This window comes from Maylandia zebra, linkage group LG8, assembly GCF_041146795.1.
Source record: "Maylandia zebra isolate NMK-2024a linkage group LG8, Mzebra_GT3a, whole genome shotgun sequence".
Classification (NCBI taxonomy): Eukaryota; Metazoa; Chordata; class Actinopteri; order Cichliformes; family Cichlidae; genus Maylandia; species Maylandia zebra.
The window spans coordinates 2,574,165-2,596,701 of record NC_135174.1 but is presented as its reverse complement, the minus strand read 5'-3'; the positions used below and the strand labels follow the sequence as shown (position 1 = coordinate 2,596,701).

At 41.2% G+C, this 22,537-nt stretch overlaps 1 protein-coding gene across 7 annotated transcripts in view; it reads right to left on the bottom strand.

The window, feature by feature from the left end:
- Positions 1–22,537, bottom strand: part of ryr2a (ryanodine receptor 2a (cardiac)) — a 317,523-nt gene that overhangs the window by 6,864 nt on the left and 288,122 nt on the right. For all 7 annotated transcript variants that reach the window (XM_014410059.4, XM_024799042.2, XM_076887178.1 and 4 more), the window contains 9 exons: positions 19,243–19,285; positions 18,856–18,989; positions 11,333–11,393; positions 9,373–9,519; positions 9,127–9,261; positions 3,957–4,113; positions 1,454–1,518; positions 1,169–1,269; positions 234–285 (listed from right to left, as the gene is read on the bottom strand). In XM_014410059.4, coding sequence (XP_014265545.3) covers positions 234–285; positions 1,169–1,269; positions 1,454–1,518; positions 3,957–4,113; positions 9,127–9,261; positions 9,373–9,519; positions 11,333–11,393; positions 18,856–18,989; positions 19,243–19,285 — 895 coding nt within the window. The remainder of the gene's footprint in view (positions 1–233; positions 286–1,168; positions 1,270–1,453; positions 1,519–3,956; positions 4,114–9,126; positions 9,262–9,372; positions 9,520–11,332; positions 11,394–18,855; positions 18,990–19,242; positions 19,286–22,537) is intronic.

The following is a 22,537-nucleotide window of genomic DNA, read 5'->3' as shown; positions in this document are numbered from 1 at the left end:
AGGGCACCTAAATTTGTTAAGCACTTGCTTATGGACATAAAGAAAGAAACTATTAAGATTAGCTCAAAAACAGTGTGATTTTCCATGTTCCATACTGAGGCTTTAACAATGTTAGCAGCCATTAAAAAACTGTTAGAAACACTTAGAGAGAGTTTGAAGCTAAACTGTACTGACCACGTAACAGGATGACAGTCTTGTATATTTACTGGCAGAGAGATTGGAAAGGTGCTTACCTGGCCTGTGTGCTCTGTTTCGTCTTTGTTGATGAGATACATCAGAAAGAATCTGAAGCACACACACACACAGACACAGTTGTTAGAAAACACAAACAGTATTATCATTGCATATATCAGTCACACAGCATCAGTGCCAGAGGTTACAGTGGCACTTGCTGGTTGGAGGCAGTTGTGTATTCTTAACTTGCCTGTGTGGGTTCTCTCAGGCTTCCTGCCACATTCAAAGGACATGTTTGTTAGCTTAATTGGTGATTCTGGCCATAGCTGTGAATGTGCATGTGAATTGTTGTCTTCTGAGAGACTAACAACCTGTCCAGGGTTTGCCCCACATCTCTCCTAATGACAGCTTGGACTTTACAACAATTTTAAGAAACTTGTACATAAACCAATATACCAAGAAATGAGGGCTGGCTGAAGACACAGTACTGTATTTAGGGTTAAAGTCAACAGACATTTGAAATTTTGGTTGTATTTTCTATTACAGCTCAGTAATAAAGTGGGAAGGGTAACAAGGCAAAGACAAGAACGTAACGTGGTCATTTCTAAGTCATTAGGACTCAATTACCAAAGTAACAAGCACTTAATATCCAAGTAGTATCATGGTAGCAACTGTGGTTACAGTTGAGTAATACCACACTGAAATGTATGTAACTGGATAATAAGTGTCCAAACACTGGGGATAATAATGTGGAAACACACCTCAGTGTAACACAAATGCTGTGGTACAAAACAAGCCAGGACAAATATCATAGATATCATCGCCCACCTGAGATTGGGGACCAAGCCCCAAGTACACCAAGATTGGGTACCTATCTTTCATTAACTGACCTGAAAGACTGTGTACTATGTAGGTGTGATGATCTATGATGATGTAGGTGTTAAAAGGTACAATAACACACACAGAAATACAGACACTCTCCAGACGTACTTACAGGTAGTTGGCTAAGTTGTGCTCCTGTAGAGTGTGCGTTTCAAAGCCGTGTGGCACGGTGTCAAAGTAGTCATTACCTATTCCACAGATAAAACATTTGGTCTGCAAGAGAAACACGTGATAGTTAGGTGGTTGTCATTTATTGTAACCTATTGGCAATCTTCATCTATGCCTCTGTTGGAGGTACAGCTATACAAAACAAAAGAACCACAAAATCTATATTTTTACATGTTCATATGCCTGAATTAAAAAAAAAATTGCATTGAACTGTTGTGTGTGTTTTCACCTCCATGTCTTCTTTCACTTGTTCCTGCTGATCCCTCAGCTCTCCAAAAGCATCAATGATTAACCCTAGGATTTCAGAGAGGGTGGAGCTTAAACATGCTGGTCCACATTATTACACTGAATACAACAATAGATATGAAAACCACAGGCTATCTACTATATCTACTATAATACTTCTAAAGGAGTCTTTTTTGCTATTCAGTTACATTCTCTATATTACGTCCAAAGTGTGTATGTCCCTATAGGGAAGGATATAAACACTAAAGACAAAGCCTACACAGATGCAAAATCCTGAATGTTCCAGGACCCATCATATTTTAAAAGCCTCATAATATCATATTAATCCAACTGAGCACTGTAGTGTCAGAATGTAAGCCAACGCTTGGTTTGTTTCCAAAAGTAGAATGGGAGGTAGAGCCCTCAGCTCTAACCAACTCTTCTCCAATGAAACCAGCTTCCAGTCTGGGTTCCTGAGACAGACACCCTACTTTTACGATTAGGCCCCTAAACTTTTGTTTTTGACAAGCTTAGTTATCATCATTGTCAATATGTGTGGCAGAGGGAAATAATTATTTGGTCCCTACTCAGTTTCTACTACCACTAACGTTTCTCACTGGAAAAGAAATGAACAGTCTCTAATTTTTATGGTAGTTACATTTTAATGGAGAGAGAAAGAATATCAACCTAAAATCTAAAATTTCATTGAAGTTATGGATTGGTTTGCATATCACTGAGTGAAACAGATGTTTAATCCCCAACCAAAATATGACTTTGCACTTGGTGAAGAAACCCTTGTTGGCACACATAGTGGTAAGGCATTTCTTTTAGGTGATCACCAGGTTTGCACATCTTACGAGTGATTTTGGCCCATCCCTCTTTACAGAAATTCTTCAGATTACTTGGCTCCTTCTTGGGAATTCAAAGCCTCCACAGATTTCTGTAGTCTATTGATACTAGATAGTGGAAAAGGGGTGGGATTAAATAAGCATATGCTTCTTCCTGCTCCTTTTTGAACATGAACGTTATTTGGAGTTGTGGTTGCTCGTTTTCCTTTTGTTTTGCTTTGTTCATTTGTCTCTTTTAATTCTATTTTGTTGTACTTTTTCAACATGTTCAAAATAAAGATTCAATCAATCAATCAATCAATTTTCTATTGGACTGAGCTCTGCAGACTGGCTCGGCCACTCCATGGAAGGCAGCACAACTAATGTGCTGCTTCTTCTTCCGCCACTGGTTCGTTGCCTTGGTGGTATATTTTAGTTCACTTTCATGCAAGAAGACCCATCTAAACCCATCTTAGGTGTTCTGATTGAGAGTTTACAGTACAGTACACCCTCTTCTGTGGAACAAGCTTCCAGTTTGGATTCAGGAGACAGACACTATCTCTACTTTTAAGATTAGGCTTCAAACTTTCCTGTTTGATAAAGCATATAGTTAGTGCTGGACCAGGTGACCCTGAACCTCCCTTAGTTACCGTGTTGCACTGTTTCTTCTTTAGTGACCTTTTTCTCTCACTTTGTGTTTGTACACCGCTCTGCATTTAATTATTAGTTACTTTTAATCTCTGGCTCTCTTTCAAAGCACGTCTTTGTCCTGCCTTCCTTCCCCCAGCCCAATCGTGGCAGATGGCCGCCCTCCCTGAGCCTGGTTCTGCTGGAGGTGTCCTTCTGTTAAAAGGGAGTTTTTCCTTCCCAGAGTGGTTCCTCGTAGGAGGGTCATATGATTGTTGGGGTTTGCGCTTGTTTTTTTGTATTATTGTAGATAAAAGGCACACTGTGGAAGATAGGCAGAGTTTAATAATAAGTAATGTTTACGTTTTTTTATGGGAAGAGGAGGATTTTAAATTCAGTTCTGAACTTAACAGGGAGCCAATGAAGAGACGTTAGTATGGGAGAAATACAATATATCTAGTTCCTGTCAGGACTCTTGCTGCAGCATTGTGGATTAGCTGAAGGCTTTTCAGTGAGTTTTTAGGACATCCTGACAATAATGAATTACAGTAGTCCAGCCTAGAAGTAATAAATGCACGAAATAGGTTTTCAGCGTCACTCTGTGACAGAATATTTCTAGTTTTAGAGATGTTGTGCAAAGAAAGCAGTCCTATATTTTGTTTAGTATGCACATATCCTTTCCCCAGAGTTCGTATCTGGTTAGGCACTATGTTTCATTGAAGTTTTTAAGGCCAAGTACAATAAGCTCAGTTTTATCTGAATTTACAAGCAGGAAACTGTTTAAGGTGGTGTTCAAGTGTACTCCACTTTGGAGAGACGTCGCGATTATTTAGTCTAGTCAATTTGAAATAAACAGAACAACCAAAATATTGGAAACCAAACAGAACCAGAAATGATTGCTCTCAAAATAATTATACATTTGAATCACCACTTCCTGTGGTGTTTACTCTACTTTACAATATTAGAATGTATTCATTTGGCTAATAGTTGCCTAATTAACTGCTTGTGTTTCCATTAAACTGTTTGTGTGCATGTATGTGTAGGATGCCTCACCCTGGATGATAGCCAGGAGGATTACAATGACAAAGAAGAAGAAAGTGATGTCAAAGATGATCCGGTAGATTTCGTACTCATCACCAGCTGGATCCTCGATCTGGTCACCAATTCCTCCACCTGCTCGCACTCCCACATACATGTGGAACATGTAACACTGAGGAACAGAGAGAGATACACAGGAAGGGGGGTACAGGGGTAACAGAGGTCAAATCTTTTGCATTGGGTTTTTAATGGGCAGAACCATGACTGTCACAAACAGCTTGAACAGCAGGAAATTCCGACTTCTGCTTTCACATGGAACGCACCATCTGACCATTTTTTGCTACTATAAGCCTTATTGTAAGGAAGGAGACCAATCTTGCTAGGGCAGTGCCATTCATTAGTGCATCTCACCATCCTACTAAGCGGCTGTCACCTTCTTGAACTACAGACAGGCAGAGCTGCAACACTTAGCCCCTAATAGGAGACAAAAGAGCTCTATGGAATGCAATGGGTGGCTGATTATAGGGGATTAGTGTGTGTTTGTGTGTCCTGAAATTTCCGGGTGACAGAAGGCTTCCTTCTACCCTCAGAAAATACCATAGAGCCCTTATATAGTATTTCTTTCAGATGGCTTAGCAGCAGAAAACATTCTCATCTAAGCTGAGTCTGTTTGTACTTGGCATGTCTCTCATCACTGACAAGATGGTCTAATGTTTGGCTTTGCGATACACTTATCTTTCACCCCGACTCACACTGACCTGCATTAATGACACAGGTGCTTATGTATAGGTAATGGCTTACACTTCCAACATTTAAATTCATCATAATTGTTCCATTTCTGTTTCATGGCCACATCTTTGGTTAGACTTTACTATGTCACAAAGTTGTCTCTTTTAAACTGGCTAAACAATGGAAGCTTGTGCTGCATAGGTAAGGTAGGTAGGCACTGCTATCATGAAACTGGTATATCAGCTGATTCTGATACTCCAAATGCCCTTATCCAGCTCACCAATTTTGGATAGACTTCCTGGAGCCAAATAAGGTAACCCCCAAAGACAGTCTTAAATTGAGCTTAAATCACAGTAAAGGCTCAGGTTAGTAACATATAATTATTTATATTACTTGCACTGTTGCTATTCCCAAAAACGTAATAGATGCCTGAAAAAGAAGCGGACAAAATAAGTAATCTTCTTACTGCCTGAGGGTAACACTGCCGAGACTAAAACTACTGACTCAAAGCTCTCTGTCCATAAATGGAAGTGTGTGCTCTTTACAGACAGCAAAAAATGAAGTTTTAGTGAGACAAACTTGATGGGAGCAACTTCCCACAGCCAAGAAAGTGAACTGCAGCAGTGCATACCAGACATCCCAGTATTAGCTTTGGGTACAAAAAAGTATTTGAGTCATCCTGAGAAGCTTCACAGGTGTTCTATGTTTCTTTCATTTATGAGTAATGGCTCTCACCCATCTCCTGACTTTAAGCTGTCCCGTGGTTCTAATTATAGTCATCTATCGTCCACCTAAATATAATGACTTGTTCATTTCGGAATTTTCAGACTTCTTGACATGTTTTATCGCTTACTATGAAAGGATCCTTATAGTGGGGGACTTTAATGTACATCTACGTTGTGAGGATAAACCCCTGGTCAAGGATTTCTTGAATGTAATTGATTCCCTAAACTTCACACAATTTGTGTCTGGGCCAACACGTAAGGGCCACACCCTAGACCTTGTGTTATGGACTGAATGTATCAGTGACTGAAAATTGTGTTTTACCTATTTTAGACCATTCAGTAATTTTATTTGATATTTGAATTGCTAAATTTCCAGCTTCTGAGAGGGGAAACTGCCCCTCAGATCATCTCATCATATTAGCCACGAAGCATTGCTTGGAGTTAAATTACATTTGCCTGATGTGTTGGACCCCATTTTTCCCAGAGTTATGTGTGGACATTTTGACTGTGAATTTTAATAACGCACTTCTTGAACTATTGGACTCTGTTGCTATTGTAAAGAAGTTAAAATGTGAAAAAAAGGAACCCTATGCCCTGGCTAAATGAGGAGCTCTCGAATTTGAGAAGAAATTGTAGAAAAGCAGAGCGTCGCTGGCGATCTTCCAGACTTGATTTCTCCAGGCTCGGAAAGACCCATTGTCTTTTTTTCAATGTTCGATGTCTGCAGCGAAAGCAAATTATTTCTCAAATCTCATCATGAGCCATGAACATATCTCAAAACTTTTATTCAACACAGTGTCGCAACTTACAGAGAGTAAGTCAACTCTCCTGTTCAAATTTGACAGCTCATGACTTTCTTATGTTTCTCAGAGACAGGGCTGAAACACTTAGAAATCAGATCACTCCCTCCTCGAGCAGTTCGTCAGACTACTCAGCTGCTTTGCCTGTTGGTGCTGATAAACTGTTCTCTGACTTCAAGGTTATTTCTCTGTCTGGATTAACTAAGGTTGTAAAAGCAGCTTGATGTACAACCTGTTCTTTGGATCCTCTACCAGCCTGGGTTATAAAGGAACTGTGGTCAGTATTAGGACCCTACATTCTGTTTCGTTTTAAATACTTCATTGATGACCGGAGTCTTCCCTGTCTGTTTTAAATCAGCTGTGGTCGTGCCAATCTTGAAAAAGCCTGGACTGGACGTTGACATGGTTGCAAACTACAAACCCATCTCACATCTGTCTTTTTTGTCTAAGGTCTTTGAAAAAGTTGTTTTTAAGCAGCTCACTGAGCGTCTGTCAACTAACAATCTGTTTGAAGCATTTCAGTCTGCGTTTAGACCAAATCTCTCCACAGAAACAGCTTTAGTCAAAGTGGTAAATGATCTGCTGGTAAATGCAGACAATGATCGAACTTCAGTTTTATTACTGTTGGATCTAAGCGCTGCGTTTGACACTGTGGACCATGGATTTTATTGGAGTTATAGGAAATGTTTTATCATGGCTGAGATCCTACCTGTCTGGGAGATCTCAGACTGTTAGCTTGAAAAATGATCTCTCCGAGACCTGTGCAGTGAGGCATGGGTGTCATGGTCCTGGGTCGGTGACCCAGCGCTTTTAGTTATCATTTTCTAGTTTATGATGATGATGATCATTATTGTTTGAGTTCTGTGTGTTATATTTGGTCTGCCTTTGAGTCTGTCTCTGTCTATGGTGTCACCCCATCTGTTTGTGAATCTGTCTGTTTAGTTCAATGTCTTGTCTGGTTCCATGTGTCTGAGTTTCCTGTTTTATTGTGAAGGTTTGTGTCGTATGTGAGTGTGCTCAGTTTACGTTTCCCCTGTCTCGTCAGCTGTGATTTCTCCCAGGTGTATTCCCCTCCTGTCTCTCATCCCTTGATTACTGCCATCTGTGTATTTAAGCCCTGTGTTTCTCTGTGTCAGTGTCGCGTCGTACCCTCAACTTGCTGTGTGTTCTGCTTCTATGTTCCTAGTGTTTGGTCTCCTGCTCCAGTTTAGTGTTTCTTTCCAGTGTTTCAGTCCTTGGTTCCTCTGTTCTGACTTTTGGTTTTCTTTTGGTGAGTTTAGTTTGTACGAGGTTTTTCCCAGCAATAAAGCTGCGCCTTAAGTTTCACTTCCGTGTCTGAGTTCTGCATTTTGGGTCCACCACTCCTGCTTGCCTGCCACACAGCGATTCATGACAATGGGGTCCCTCAGGGCTCCGTACTTGGACCATTGGTGTTTTCTCTGTATCTGCTGCGTCTTGGTCTTCTTTTACGTTCTTTTAATGTAACCTTCTATTGTTACACTGATGACCTGCAGCTTTATGTTCCTTTAACCATTGGAAATTGTGCTGAAGTGTCTAAATTAGAATCGTGTCTATCTGCAATTAGGGGCTGGTTATCGGATAATTTCCTGCTTCTTAATATTGATAAGACAGAGTTGATGGTCATTGGACCACAAAAATTTCAATATTGTCCCAAAATTTCATCTTGAAAATTGATGACTATGTCATAAATTGCAGGGACAAGGTTAAAAACTTGGCCGTGTGGTTCGACATGGTGCTTTCTTTCGAGTCTCATGTAAAAGAGATAACAAAGACCGCCTTTTATCATTTAAGGAACATAGCCAGAATCAGACAAGTTTTATCAAGCGACACTGCAGAGGTTCTGTCTTCATGTATCGATTATTGTAACGGTCTCCTTTCTGGGCTACCAAAGAAAAGTTTTAGAGGTTTACAGATGGTGCAAAATGCAGCTGCTCGCATTTTAACTAAAACTGGAAAATTTGAGCACATTACCCCTGTACTGAAATCCCTTCATCAGCTACCTTGTCAGGTTCGAGCAGATGTTAAAGTCCTGCTGCTCACCTAAAAGGCTTTATGGTTTGGCACCTTCATACCTCTCTGATCTCTTGCACCCTTATGTTCCATCCATGCGCTCCGATCCCAGGATTCTGGCCTTTTAAAAGTTCCTAGAGCCAGAAAAAAAAACTATCGGGGAACGTGCTTTTTCTTTTTGTGCCCCATTTCTGTGGGATTAGGCAGGCATGCTCTGTGGAGGTTTTTAAAGCTAAGCTGAAGACTCACTTGTTCATAAATAAAGTTATTATTATTCACTGGAATCCCAAAAAGCCTTAGACATGGCTTTGTAACCTTCTATGATAGACGACAGATTGACAGATGATACTAGATGACAGACAGACTGATAGAGGTCAGTTACTTTGTTTCTCATCTCTTTCTGAGTTTCTTTATATTCTGGCTCATCAAACTGAAGGGCCCATACAAACAGGACCCCCTCAAACTGACTTTTAGTTTTAGTCACCTTGTTTTCCAGCAAATTAACTGTTCTGTCACTAGTTATAAACTAGGAAATTAGCATAAACTAATGTAAGTGCATCCAACCTAATGACATCCTGCTCTGAACAGGCACAGGATGGTGCTAAACATGTTCTAAAACCTTTCAATTTAAACAATTTTTTATTAAATCCAGTTTCACAGACAGTGTTAAATCTAGGACCGTTTCTGAGAGCAGGGCTCCATGGTGTAAGTTAGTATTTATATATGTAATGTTTCCATTTTAAGGCCGACTCTATAGCCCTGTTCTTTCATTTTAGATAACTTGTTTTGTGAAACTGACTGATTCTTAACACATGCTGTGATGCAAATTATCTGTCGTTTTGATCATCTGCCCAGCACTATTATTCCGGTTCACTACAGTCTAATACATGTCATACTCACTGTCAGCATGTCATCACACTTCATATCTGGCAGTTCTCCATCTTCACTCTTGTTGTAGAACTTCCTGAAAAAGTTGAAGGCCACTACTGTGTAGAGGTACACCACCACTGCTAATAGGCCAACAGTTAGCACTAGCTGGAGAAGGGGCAAGAAAAGACTGCTGTGATGCAAACAAGGGCAAATATCACAAGCTTCACTCAATATTGACAAATGTTTAATTTTATAATATTCATATAGTGTTCTCACCTGTTTGCCATTGTGTGTGACTGAGGAGAGAATGGTACGCAGTGTCTTAAAACCCATGGCAATGTCCAGTAGATGGGCAGCAAAGAAGAAGTTGTTATAGTGACCCAGAATGGACATGGTCATATACCAGGCCAGATACAGGAAGGACTACAAGGACGGAAGATGGAAATTCAGTCAATGAGTGTAAATTAGCCGATGGTTTACAATATTAGGTAACATCCAGGCTGCTGATTGTGTAGCTAATAAATCAAATAAAAGCATCATAAAACATTTCAAATGATAATTACCAGACAATAGATTAATGACTCTTGACACAGATGTGGATGACACATCATGATCATTGCTCAGTTAGCAGCTACATTTACATTTATACACCTTCAATGTGGAGGAGCGGCAGCTCTAATCCGAGTCCCTCTCGGATGACCTCACTCTCTCTCTAAGTGAGAGCCCACTCGCTCTTCAGAAAGAGGAAACTAATTAGGAAACTAATTTCTGCCACTTATATTAGCAACCTCACTCTTTATGTTACTACCTAGAACTCGTAACGATAAGTGATGGTAGGAACATAGAATGACCAATGAAGTGACAGTTTCACCACAACAGATTGGTACACTATCCACATCACTGTGGATGCTGCCCCAATTCGTCCGTCCATCTTGTGTTCCACTCCTGAACGAGACCCCGAAATACTCCTCCACTTGGGACAGTAATCTGTCCTTTAGGTGGAGTAGGCACTCCACCTTTTCCAGCTGAGATCCATGATCTCAGATTTGGTTTGCTTCACACTCTGTAGCAAACTATTGCAGTGCAAACTCGAGGTCACCACCTGATGACACCAACACCACAACGAACCACATCATCCGGAAAAAGCACCACAAAAGATTAAATCCTGAGGCCACCAAAGTGGAGACCCTCCACCCTCTGGCTAAGCCTAGATATTCTGCAGAGATGTGACAGCCATGGCAGTCTTCCAAAGCCTTCAGGAACTAAAGATGAATCTCAACCAGGGCCCCTGCCAGTGTGCAGATGTTTACCATCTGTCATGGTAAATGGACTGATTCTTATGTAGCGGTGTTCTACTGTCCTGGAGCGCTCAAAGCACTTCATACAACATGCCACTTTCACCCATTCACACACAAGCACCTTTTTCTACACTTTTAAGTGCTTCCTATCTAACACTCACACATTCATACTCCGATAGATGCATTGGAGAGCAATTTGGAGTTTAGTATCTTGCCCAAGGATATTTGGCTTGCAGACTGAGGGAGCCGGGGATAGTCAGTAGATGACCTGCTTTACCTCCTGAGCTACAGCCACCCCATTACATTTATATTTAGAAATGGCATAGTAAGAAGAAGTAATGATATGACTTGCTAATACCTTACTATTACCTCAGTAAGGCTTAATAGTGTGACATTATTATAAAGTGCTACCCAGTACAGTATAATATCTGCACCATGGAAGTCACTTCAAGACATGTCTGTGAAGAAAACACTACTGGTTTTTCAGTAAGGCATACATTTGACTCACTTTTGATGAGGTCAAACAAAATGACAAACTATGAAACTAGTAACTCCCTGAATTAAAAAATCAATTTATTAGATACTAATATGTATTAATGTAGGAGCACTGCTTTATAAACGATGAGCCAAATGCTTCATATTTATCCCAATATTTTTATATGACATAATTGCCAGACACAATAACCAGAATTTTATCTTATAATGTTATGGGCCGATACAACAGGTCATATGATGCCGTTACTGCTATTGATGTTAAATGCCATAAGCAACTTTAAAACATTTTAAACAGGAACTAGAAAAAAAGTTGAGGTAAACTAAAAATGTCCCTGTGAAATTACTCTGATATAAACAAAAAAGACAAAAGAGTTAAGAACTTCTGCAGGGAATCCACATGATGGAGCCACACATCGCTGTCCTGAGTGATTCTGATTGCTTACATTGTCTGTGAACACAACCCCCAGCTTCCAGATCTGGTACTTGACATCAACAGAGTTCAACCTGTGAACACAGTGAGAAGAAACAAAGTCTTTTTACATGTTTCATGTTTTGATGAAAACGTGAACAGAAATGGTTTAAATAAAAGGGGCTCTCTGTTATGAGAACTGAAGATATCTTAGCGCCTTTACCTGGTATAACCACTTTGAAAACTTATGTAAATGTGACAGGATCATGTCTTGTTCAGTGTTCAGATAAACAATACTGCAGTTCTGTTTACATGATTGTACCTGCTATTCTTTGTTGCAGAAAATTTCTTATTAATCCAAATCCCCCATAGAGGATGACCCCATGGAACCATGACTTTATTAAAGTCACTGTCAGCCAGACTGACAGATGCAGGAAATCTCCTTTGTGTTCTTCTCTGAAGTTTGAGCTCTACGTGAGCTTTAAATGCTGAAGTAGAGTAGAAAAGGGCTATGTAACCAACAGTTTACAATTTAAAATCCTCCACTAAATACCATTAAAATGCACACCTAGAACCTGCCCTGTACAGTACAGTTTTAAACTTCATAACAGCTGTATGGTGGGTCATTTGGACAGTGATGGAAGGTAAGGGCATGGCCACTTTGACTGACAGGTGACTGGCCTGTAAGTCAGCTGTAACTGATCATTATTCGATTACCTAACTGGCAAACTGCATTTTTAAATGGAGTTACAAAAAATAGAAATAAAATAATCTGATCTAATAATTAAAAAGAAATTTAAAAATTTTCTATGCTAGACTAATGAGCACAGCTTGACTCTTCTACCAAAACTTAAACTCCACTAAGGTTTGTGGTAGACAATTTACGGCAAATTGCACAAAATTTAACACTGAAACACACTTTTTTTCTATGACTGGTATGTGTGTGATAGTTGCTGCTTGGAGGGTGTGCTTATTTGGGATAAGAAGGGGAGTGTGTAACTGGCACGGAAAGTCAATGAAAATAATTTTACTTTGATCTGCTGACAGACTAAATTGATTTTCACATCTTATTATGTTGTGGGACAGTAGACTTAAATGTTTAATTAGATCTATTTAAAATTTCAGAGCTCTAATATGCTACTGTGCCTTAGAAATGTGAAGTTGTGAAGTTTGCGGACGACACTACAGTGGTGGGTCTTATCACCAACGGTGATGAGACGGCTTACAGGGAGGAGGTCAGCGCCCTGACCCACTGGTGTCAAGACAACCATCTCACCCTCAACGTCGCAAAGACAAAGGAGTTGATAGTGGACTTCCGGAGGTGCAGAGAAGTACACACCCCCATCACCATCAACGGCGCTGCTGTGGAGAGAGTGAGCAGCTTCCGGTTCCTTGGCGTACACCTGGCTGAGGATCTTACGTGGTCAGTACACACAAACAAAACAGTGAAGAAGGCGCAGCAGCGCCTCTTCTTTCTCAGGAGACTGAAAAGATTCGGCATGAGCCCCCGCATCCTCAGGACCTTCTATCACTGTGCCATTGAGAGCATCCTCACTGGATGAATCACCACCTGGTATGGCAACAGCACCGCCTACAACTGCAAAGCTCTCCAGCGAGTAGTGCGGTGCTCTGAACGGATAATTGGAGGTGAGCTTCCCTCCCTCCAAGACATCTACAGGAAGCGCTGCCTGAGGAAAGCGGGGAGGATCATCAAGGACTCCAGTCACCCCAGCCATAAACTGTTCAGACTACTTCCATCAGGAAGGAGGTTCTGCAGCATCCGGTCCCGTACCAGCAGACTGAGAGACAGCTTCTTCCACCAGGCCATCAGACTGCTGAACACGTCATAGACACCTCAGCTTCACTACTGGAACTTTAACATTATGCACTCCATACGGTACAGTAATGCCACTGTTTTGCACATGTCTCAACTCTGTATATTTTATTTTATTTATTTTATATATTCTATTCATTGTTTACTCTATTTAATTTGTAAAATCTGTGTACACACACACACACACACACACACACACACACACACACACACACACACACACACACACGTAGAAAAATATTTAGTATACACATCCAGAAATGCATATACTATTATATATTGTACATATATTTATTAGTTTCAGATGTAGCCATTCTTGTATTTTGCACAACTCTGTTGCTTGTGAAGCTCGCACACAAGAATTTCACTCACATGTGCTGTACCAATGTACCTGCACATGTGATGTGACAATAAAAGTGATTTGATTTGATTTGATTTGAAATAAACAGCAGTGCCAACAGTGCCCTTCACAATGAAATAATCAGCCTAACCTGTCACTAGCCTCAGACAGGTGTTTTGCAACATTTTTAACATCTGTAACTCCCATAAGTCCTGAACCATTTCAAATGAAAGACTTTCAATGGTTCCTGAAAACAGTGACTCTGTGCTTGTCAGGGATTTTAGGGTCATTACAGTAATCCCTGGCACAGTGTTGCAGCAACCCCAAAAAGACGGTTGGAGGTTGGTTGAGAGAAGAGAGAGTTAGTGAGTGTGATGGAGCCCTACAGAAGACACACACACAGCCATGTTTTTATAGTTTTGTTTTTGCTTTTTGCTCTTTTGTTTTCTTTGTTATTTGCCAAAATTTGGATGTGGCGCCTGCCTGGGCCTGAGCCTTACTGAAAAAGAGTTGATGCTTTCAGGAACCATTTGAATTTTTCAATTGTGCCAGTGGTTCGGGAGTTAAGGTAATTTGACCTAAAAGTTTGACCAAAAAATAATTAACTTTAAATTAAATGTTTATTTTAACACTTGGTGTGCTAAGTATTAACCATTTTCTGCAGCATTAATCTCCTGGTTTGTAAAAATGTTGCATTTTACTGTTATATTTTTATGTTCTTTATAGATTTGAATCACCAATTTATCACCATCCTCTAATCAGAATAAGAATCAGAAATACTTTATTGATCCTAAAGGAAATTATAGGTTACAGCAGGCAGTACGCTAATGTCACATGCGCACTTACAAAGGAACCCTCTGACCAAACTTTACACAAACATCACATTGGGAAGACATGTCAGACAGGCATCGAAGGTGTTTGAAAAGGGAGGGGGGATGAGTGTAACTACCCTTTTGAAGTAGGTGACACTCATAGGGATCATTATGTGCCAAATAAGAGTTACTAATATCGATATTCGTATCGATATTGAACCGTTCGATACAGTGCTTTCGGTTCGGTACGCATATGTATCGAACAATACATTTGTAATTTATTTTATCAACTTTCCTTCTGACGATGCTGTCTGTGTTGAGCGCTCAGTGAATCTGCGCTCGACTACTCCGCCTAGGCTGCACTGTCGAGCGCAGATCCACTGAGCGCTCAACACAGACAGCATCGTCAGAAGGAAGAGCGCAGGGCAAGCTAGCGAGACAGAAGTTAAGCTCTCCTTGCAACATGGCAAATTGAACCTCCCCCACCCTCATTCAGATCTGGCGTTTGGAATTATTTTGGTTTTCAAGTGACGTATGACCCTGAAGGTAAGCGCGTCATGGACTAAAGTAAAACAGTATGTTGGATGTGCCACGCAATGCTCAATTACATGGGTGGGAGCTAGTGTGTTAGCGCAGTTAGATCGTTAACGTGTTGGCCGTCTAGCCCCACGCACAGGGCGATCAGGGGTTGCCGTGTTGTGGCGTTAAGGTCATTTCAACGAGATTAACGCTGACAGCACTAGTGGGAACACAACGAATATGACTGCACATTTACGCCGACATCATCCTCGTGCAAAGACAAGTGGAAGCAGACAAAAACAACAAGCATGTTACAAACTTTACCCAAGTCATTTAGACAGCCGTTAGCACATGATTGGTGAGTGATGATAATTTGCGCACCAATTCCTCTGACATCGTCTTATCAATCGTTAGCTTACTATGCAAACATGACAAGTGAAATCTCCCGCAGCTTAAACATGTGAGAGGTTGATCGCGCAGAGAATCGCTGAGCGTTATGTGAGTGCGTGTGTAAAAGCAGCAGGATTTATATTTCAGTTCTGCTGAGCCAAATAAGACAGGTCAGGGTGACGAAGTGACAGCCAAAGAAAAGCTTACCACAAAACGGAGAAGTTATGACAAATCAGACTATAAGGCAAAAAGAAAGTGCAGCTTTATGGTTTCATGGACAAAATAATTTCTGTGGCTGCAATATGACGAGCTAAATAACCAGGGCTGCACATAAGTGGTCCGCAGGTGCGCATTCGCTGTCAAAATAAAAAACGCGCACAAGGGTTAGGGTTAAATTTAAAAACTGTACTTTTGAGTTAAAATATATATTTATAATTTTAATAAATGACAAATTAAAAAGGATTTTGTGTATCGTCGCACCCCTAATATTTACGTGAGCAAAGAAAGTTCATAATATCCAACATAATGCAACTTGCAATGGTGACTTATGCTATGAATCTAACCTGTTCTGGAGCAGGTTGTGCTCCAGATTAGAGACCAGCAGTTATAAAATCCTGATGATCCTCTAATCGCCTGAGCCAAGGTGTGAAACTGGGCGTGGGTCCCAATCAGCCAGAGTTTCGGGTGTGTTCATTGTGAAACCTGGCCCCACCTCCCTTAGTTATGCTGCAATAGACGTAGGCGGCCGGGGGATTCCCATGATGCATTGAGTTTTTCCTTTCCAGTCACCTTTCTCACTCACTATGTATTAACAGACCTCTCTGCATTGAATCATATCTGTTATTAACCTCTGTCTCTCTTCCACAGCATGTCTTTATCCTGTCTTCCTTCTCTCACCCCAACCAATCACAGCAGATGGCCCCGCCCCTCCCTGAGCCTGGTTCTGCAGGAGGTTTCTTCCTGTTAAAAGGGAGTTTTTCCTTCCCACTGTCGCCAAAGTGCTTGCTCATAGGGGGTCATATGATTGTTGGTTTTTCTCTGTACCTATGAAGCGCCTTGAGGCGACTTTTGTTGTGATTTGGCGCTATATAAATAAAATTGAATTGAATTAATTTATTAAGTTATTTAAACATTGGTAAATGGTAAGTGGCCTGTATTTGTATAGTGCTTTACTAGTCCCTAAGGACCCCAAAGCGCTTTACGCATCCAGTCACACACACATTCACACACTGGTGATGGCAGCTACATTGTAGCCACAGCCACCCTGGGGCGCACTGACAGAGGCGAGGCTGCCGAACACTGGCGCCACCGGCCCCTCTGGCCAACACCAGTAGGCAACGGGTGAAACGTCTTGCCCAAGGACACAACGACCGAGACTGTCGGAGCCAGGGCTCGAACCGGCAACCTTCCGAACTCCCAACTCTTGAGCCACAATCGCCCCTCACATTAACATATGATCCTTAAATGGACACCTATTTGTACTTTTTGACCTTATATCAAATATGCACGTAGTCTAAGCCTATGTTTTACATTTTGTTTACATTTGTTTTTGCTTGCTCATGAATTATTAAACACCAAAGCTGCAGTGGAAAGGAAAACTTGTAATAATTAATTTAATCAAATACTTAAATATTTGATTAAATCCATCATAATCCCTGTCTTAATGATAGAGTTGCAATATTGATGATCTGACAATTGGCATTTTTCCAGGCAGCTATCTTCCAATCTTACTGACCAAAGTGCTTACACACTTCTAATACTATATTACTCTGCAGTGTCTCCTTTCACACATACTCATACTGCTGTGTTGCTTTCAGCCATATTACATGTTTTAATTCTTTGTACAGTACTTTTGAAATTTGCTCACTTCCTGATGCTTTTTTTTTTCCATATTTGTCACCTTTGCATGTTTTAGGTCATCAAACAAAGTTTAACATTAGACAAAGACAACCTGAGCAAAAACAAAATGCAGTTTTTAAATGATGATCTCATTTATTAAGAGAAAAAAATCTGCCCAAATCCTGTGTGAAAAAGTAACTGCCCCTAAACTTTTATTAGTTGTTCAACCAGCAGCAAAAATTGCAACCAGGCATTTGCTTATTGCTTATTGTGTCTTTCATATCGCCGTGGAGGAATTTTTGCTCCCTTTTCTTTGCACAGTTGTTTTAATTCAGCCATATTTGAGGGTTTTGGAGAGTGAACAAGATACCTACAGTCATCCCAAAGGATCTTAATGGGATTTATGCCTGGATCTTACCATGAAAATGATGGTAGTTTAATTTTACTTTCAGATGTCAGATGTCTATTCATATTAATGTACAGAATTCACCTGCTTGCTGCTACTATTGCACATTCACCCAGTGTATATACTGTATGTATATATATATATATAATGTTCTTCCTCTACACCCCCCCCCCCCAATTTTTGCACATGTCGAGGACCGTGTCAGGCTACATTTCACTGTGTGTTATACTTGTATAACTATGCATGTGACAAATAAAGAACCTTGAACCTTGAACCTTGAAAAGGGAGTGCCTTGGATTGTTTTGATATTTAACCCTGTACGTATACCTTGCAAATAGAAGTGGGTTGAATCCAGGAAGTGTTCCTTCTTGAAACAAATTGGGTTTTAAGTGAAGATTTTTAGTAAGCTCCAAAGACATTTGGAGGTGAAAATGTTGAGCTGGTGTGTTTTGGCTTACTGACCTAAAGGATAACTTGAGTGCGCTTAAGCTTCGGGGAACAAACTCATGGCTGGATATTCTCCAGTCATTTTGCAGGGCGAAGACAAAGTTATCTGCTGAGCTGTGTAAATTTTATTCAGCTTTTGTTTCACTCCCTTTGACGAACTGGCTCTTACGACATTTAGCAATTATGAATGGTGTGTTAGGAAGTCATTTTTTTATTCAGTGTTGTCAAAAAACATAATATAATCGAAATGCCGGCAAACGCTATTCCTTTTTTGTTATTTTTGTCTTCACTTTTTTCCAACTTCCTGTCATCAGAATGTCTGCCCCCACCTTTCTTTCACATAAATGCATGATCCTAGCCTTTCTATGTGATTGGCCGCATGTTGTGCCCATCAAAACAATGTCCCGCCCCTGCCTGCATGGATTCAGCAGGGCTAAGCAGGAGTCTCGTTTGCGAACAACACGTCTCCAACAACACACTCATGAACAAATAATTTCATTATTTGGGTAGCCAAGTAATAATGTCACTACTCGTTACATAGAAAGATATTATTATAAACATTAGCCGCACCTACTATTAAGCTTAATAAGCTAGCGGTGATCGCATTAGCATCTCTTATCAACAACTAACCCTGAAGGTATGCAAAATTCAATTTTGCTCATTCGGCTAGTAAAAGAACTGACATTAAGTAGACAGATCACAATCATCACAGTGCTATAAACAGTTTAAATGAACTATTTAACATTGTCATGATGTGTAAAAAAAATTTAAAACAAATGAGCTTGTGCCTCTTCTGCAGTTTCAGGGACAAATCCGCTGAGCTATCCTGTCATCAGATTGGAACTATCCTAATAAGACGGCAGTGCCCCCACACTGACATTGTTCCTGTAGTCAGACTTTTCTTCCCCATAACATCTCTCTCTCTCACACATAAACTCTATTACTTGCACACTACACACAGACTACTCACACTGCAGCAAGCGAACTGTCTTTCCTGGGTTTTCTCTTTTTGTGAGCATCACTGAAGTCCAGAGCAGCTTTGTCCAGTCCCAGCAGCTCACTGATTCGGTCATGGCCATAAAACTCCCCATATTTATCCATCACCTGAGAAAGAGCAGGACTTCTTAAACAGATGCTTTCCACGTTTTCATTTCCCAAAACAGTATTCTATCTAGAAAACCTTAAACTACACAGGGAAAGATCACACCAATGTGGCAGGACTGTAGTTTAAGAGAATGAGCTACCCAGTACAACCAGTGTCCTCAAAGCCTTGCCAGTTGTACAAGTTCAATTTGGAATTTAGGAAAACATTTTTAAAATATTTTTATCCAGTAAAACAAAACAAAACAAAACTTACCTTTCTCTTCACAAATTTATCCCAGTAGTTATTGGGGAAAGATCTGAAAGTCAAAGGACAAAGTTACTGATGGGTCTGTCTGGCACAGACCCACTGCTGGAACGAGACAATTCTACTACAACAGCAAAATCAAGACGCAAGTCACCAAAGTTCTTTGTGTTACTCGTGCACGAGGGAGGCCCGACTGAAGTCGAGTGTTGTTCTGCCCACTTGACCTCCGTCGGCCTCTCAGCCAGGTTCCCTGTAGCGCTCCTTTTATTGTGGTTACATCAATATGCATAGGTTCATTAACATATGACATCTTACATAGGCATACATGTGAACAAAGAGTACCAGTCTGTGCATAGTGTGTGTGTGTGTGTGTGTGTGTGTGTGTGTGTGTGTGTGTGTGTGTGTGTGTGTGTGTGTGTGTGTGTGTTCCTGTGAAGACTCCCCAAGCTGGTGCTAGGAGCGCTGCGGTCCACCTAAACAAAGGGCTCTTATACTTAACCAGACACAGAGTAGGTGTCCTCCTATACCATAAATCACTAAGAGAAGGTGTGACCTCTCTCATGACCTTAAGATGTGTGTGTATGCCAGAACACTCTGAAAGGCACACAGAGTCGTTACAGACTACTAAGGATCAAACCTCTATCAATCTACAAACAATTTTATACTTCTAAGAATATATTGTTATATATTTCTAAGCATAAATGACAATCCACAATATAAACCTAACAGTTACTCTCTCTTTCGCATTTACGCTCAGTTCTTTCTTCACCACAACAGACCGGTACAGCATCCGCATCACTGGAGCCGCAGTCTGTCGATCTCCTGCTCCCCTCTCCCCTCACTCGTGAACAAGACACCGAGTTACTCCTTAACATGGGGCAGAAACTCGTCCCAGAACCAGAGTGGGCACTCCTGCCTTTTCCGGCTGAGCACCATGGCCTCAGACTTGGAGGTGCTGATTCTAATTCCTGACGCGTCATATTTGGTTGTGAACTGCTCCATTGTGAGCTGCTAGCCACCACCTGATGAAGCCAACTGAACCACATCATCTGCAAAAAGCAGAGACAATATTCTGAGGAAGTGGAACCCTTCCACCACTTGGGTATGCCTAGAAGTTCTGTCCATAAAAATTATGGATAGAATCAGTGACAAAGGGCAGCCCTGGTGGAGTCCAACACTCACTGGGAATGAGTCTGATGGTGATGGTTGAAGGCCTTCTCCAAGTCCACAAAAAACATGTAGACTGGTTAGGCAAACTCCCATCCACCCTCAAGTATCCTTTAGAGGTTAAGAGCTTTTCCAGTATTCTGCCACCAGGATGAAAATCACATTGTTCCTCCTGTATCCAAGGATCGACTAATGGATGGACTCTTCTATCCTCACCCCGGCATAGACTTTACCAGGGAGGCTGAGGAGTGTGATCCCCCTATAGTTGGAGCACACTTAACACTTGACTTCCTCTGTGACCTCACCCCCGGTGATGGACGAGTCGTCCCCTTTGTCCCCAGACTCTGCTTCTTTGGAAGTCAGCAGCGCTGCACCTGCACTATTAGGTGCAGCGCTGCTGACTTCGACTGAGGATATTGTTGGGCGGTGGAAGGAATACTTCCAGGACCTCCTTAATCCCACTACAGTGCAGGTAGAGCACCGCTTTCCCCTCCTGAGTCGCCTGATGGTTTGCCTGGATCTCTTCGAGGCAGTCTGAAAGTCATTTGCGGCATGGCCTCTCCGAACTCCTCCCACGCCAAGTTTTTGCTTCTGCAAATGCCTGAGCCGCATTCGCTGTTGGTACCTATTGGCTGCCTCAGAAGTCCCACAGGCTAACCAAACCCGAGGGGACTTCTTCTTCAGCCTGATGCTTTCTTTCACCTCCGGTGTCCACTATCTGGTTCAGGGGTTAACACCATGACATTGCACCAACCACAGGCACTAACACCCTTGCCGCTGCAGTTTAGTGGAGCGACTTCAGCAATTGAGGTCCTGAACATGGTCCATTCGGACTCCATGTCCCCAGTCTCCCCCAAAATGCTGTAAAAGGTCTGCTGGAAGTGGCAGTTGAAGTACTTGCAGACTAGGTGTCCCCAGTGCAGCCTCACTTTACATTTAAGCGCCCCAGATATGTTCAGCATCTTCGCCTGACACCTGATCGAACTTACTACCAAGTGATGATCAGTTGACAGCTCAACACCTCTCTTCACCTGAGTATCCAGAACATGAGTCCACAGATCCGATGATACGATTACATAATCAATCATCGACCTGTGTTCTAGGAATCCTGGTGCCACGTGCACATATGGACACACTTGTGTTTGAACATGGTGTTTGTTATAGACAAACTGTGGTTTGCACATGGGTTTTTGAATCACTCTTTGTCTGGTCCCTTACCCAGGTTGGGTGCAGGTTATTCCCCCAACAAAAATTATATGCTAACTGATCAACAAGAAAGATAATTCAAAACTATAATTCAGTTGAAAATCGGTTGAACCTCTAACAGAATCAGCCTGCACCTGTGCTTAACCCCCATCCTACCAACTGGGTAGGACGCAGCCCTCAGAGGTATAATTTTCTGTCATAACTTATAAGTGATTTCTTGTTTGTTTTTTTAAGCATTTCATTTTCTATGACTTTATCAATCAATTTGTTCTTAATTATGCCACATCATTGTTTCCACTTTGAAAGGTGCTTTTTAAAAAAAATAGAAATGACCTCAGTCAAAAGCACCCAAACTATGCAGGTGTAATAAACGTAATAATTTATTCAGTTACTGTCTGCCATGAATACTACGTATCACACGGTATAAAGAGAGGTATACTGTACTACGTCATTTTAAAGAATAACAACTCAGAGGCCATCATGGCATTCATGATCTGGATGAGAAACTTTAAAGACTGGAAGTTATCAGAACATTGCAGATGTCGCCAAATCTACCTGAGACTGACTGAAGCTCTGGTCATGTTACACATGAAAAGGAGAGCTGATGTTGCAACCTTCCAAGCCCTAGTCCAGTCACTGAGGAAAACTTACTAATGTGACTCTCAAATGTTTGACTGGAAAATCTACTTGAAAAGGGATTTAGTTTAGTACGAAAACACAGACAGGAAGGTAGCAACTGTTTGCTCTTCCTATTACATGCCAGCATTCCCTGAGCAAAGCATGAGGAAAACTGCATGCTATAACTGCTTACAGTGTGTTTTTAACTGTAATTGTTTTTGGTCATTTCCAGCACAATCATGGTGAGAGTTGATTCACATTGCATTGTTGGTCTCTGCAAGGGTTGTAACTGATTCTGATTGATGCAGGAAAC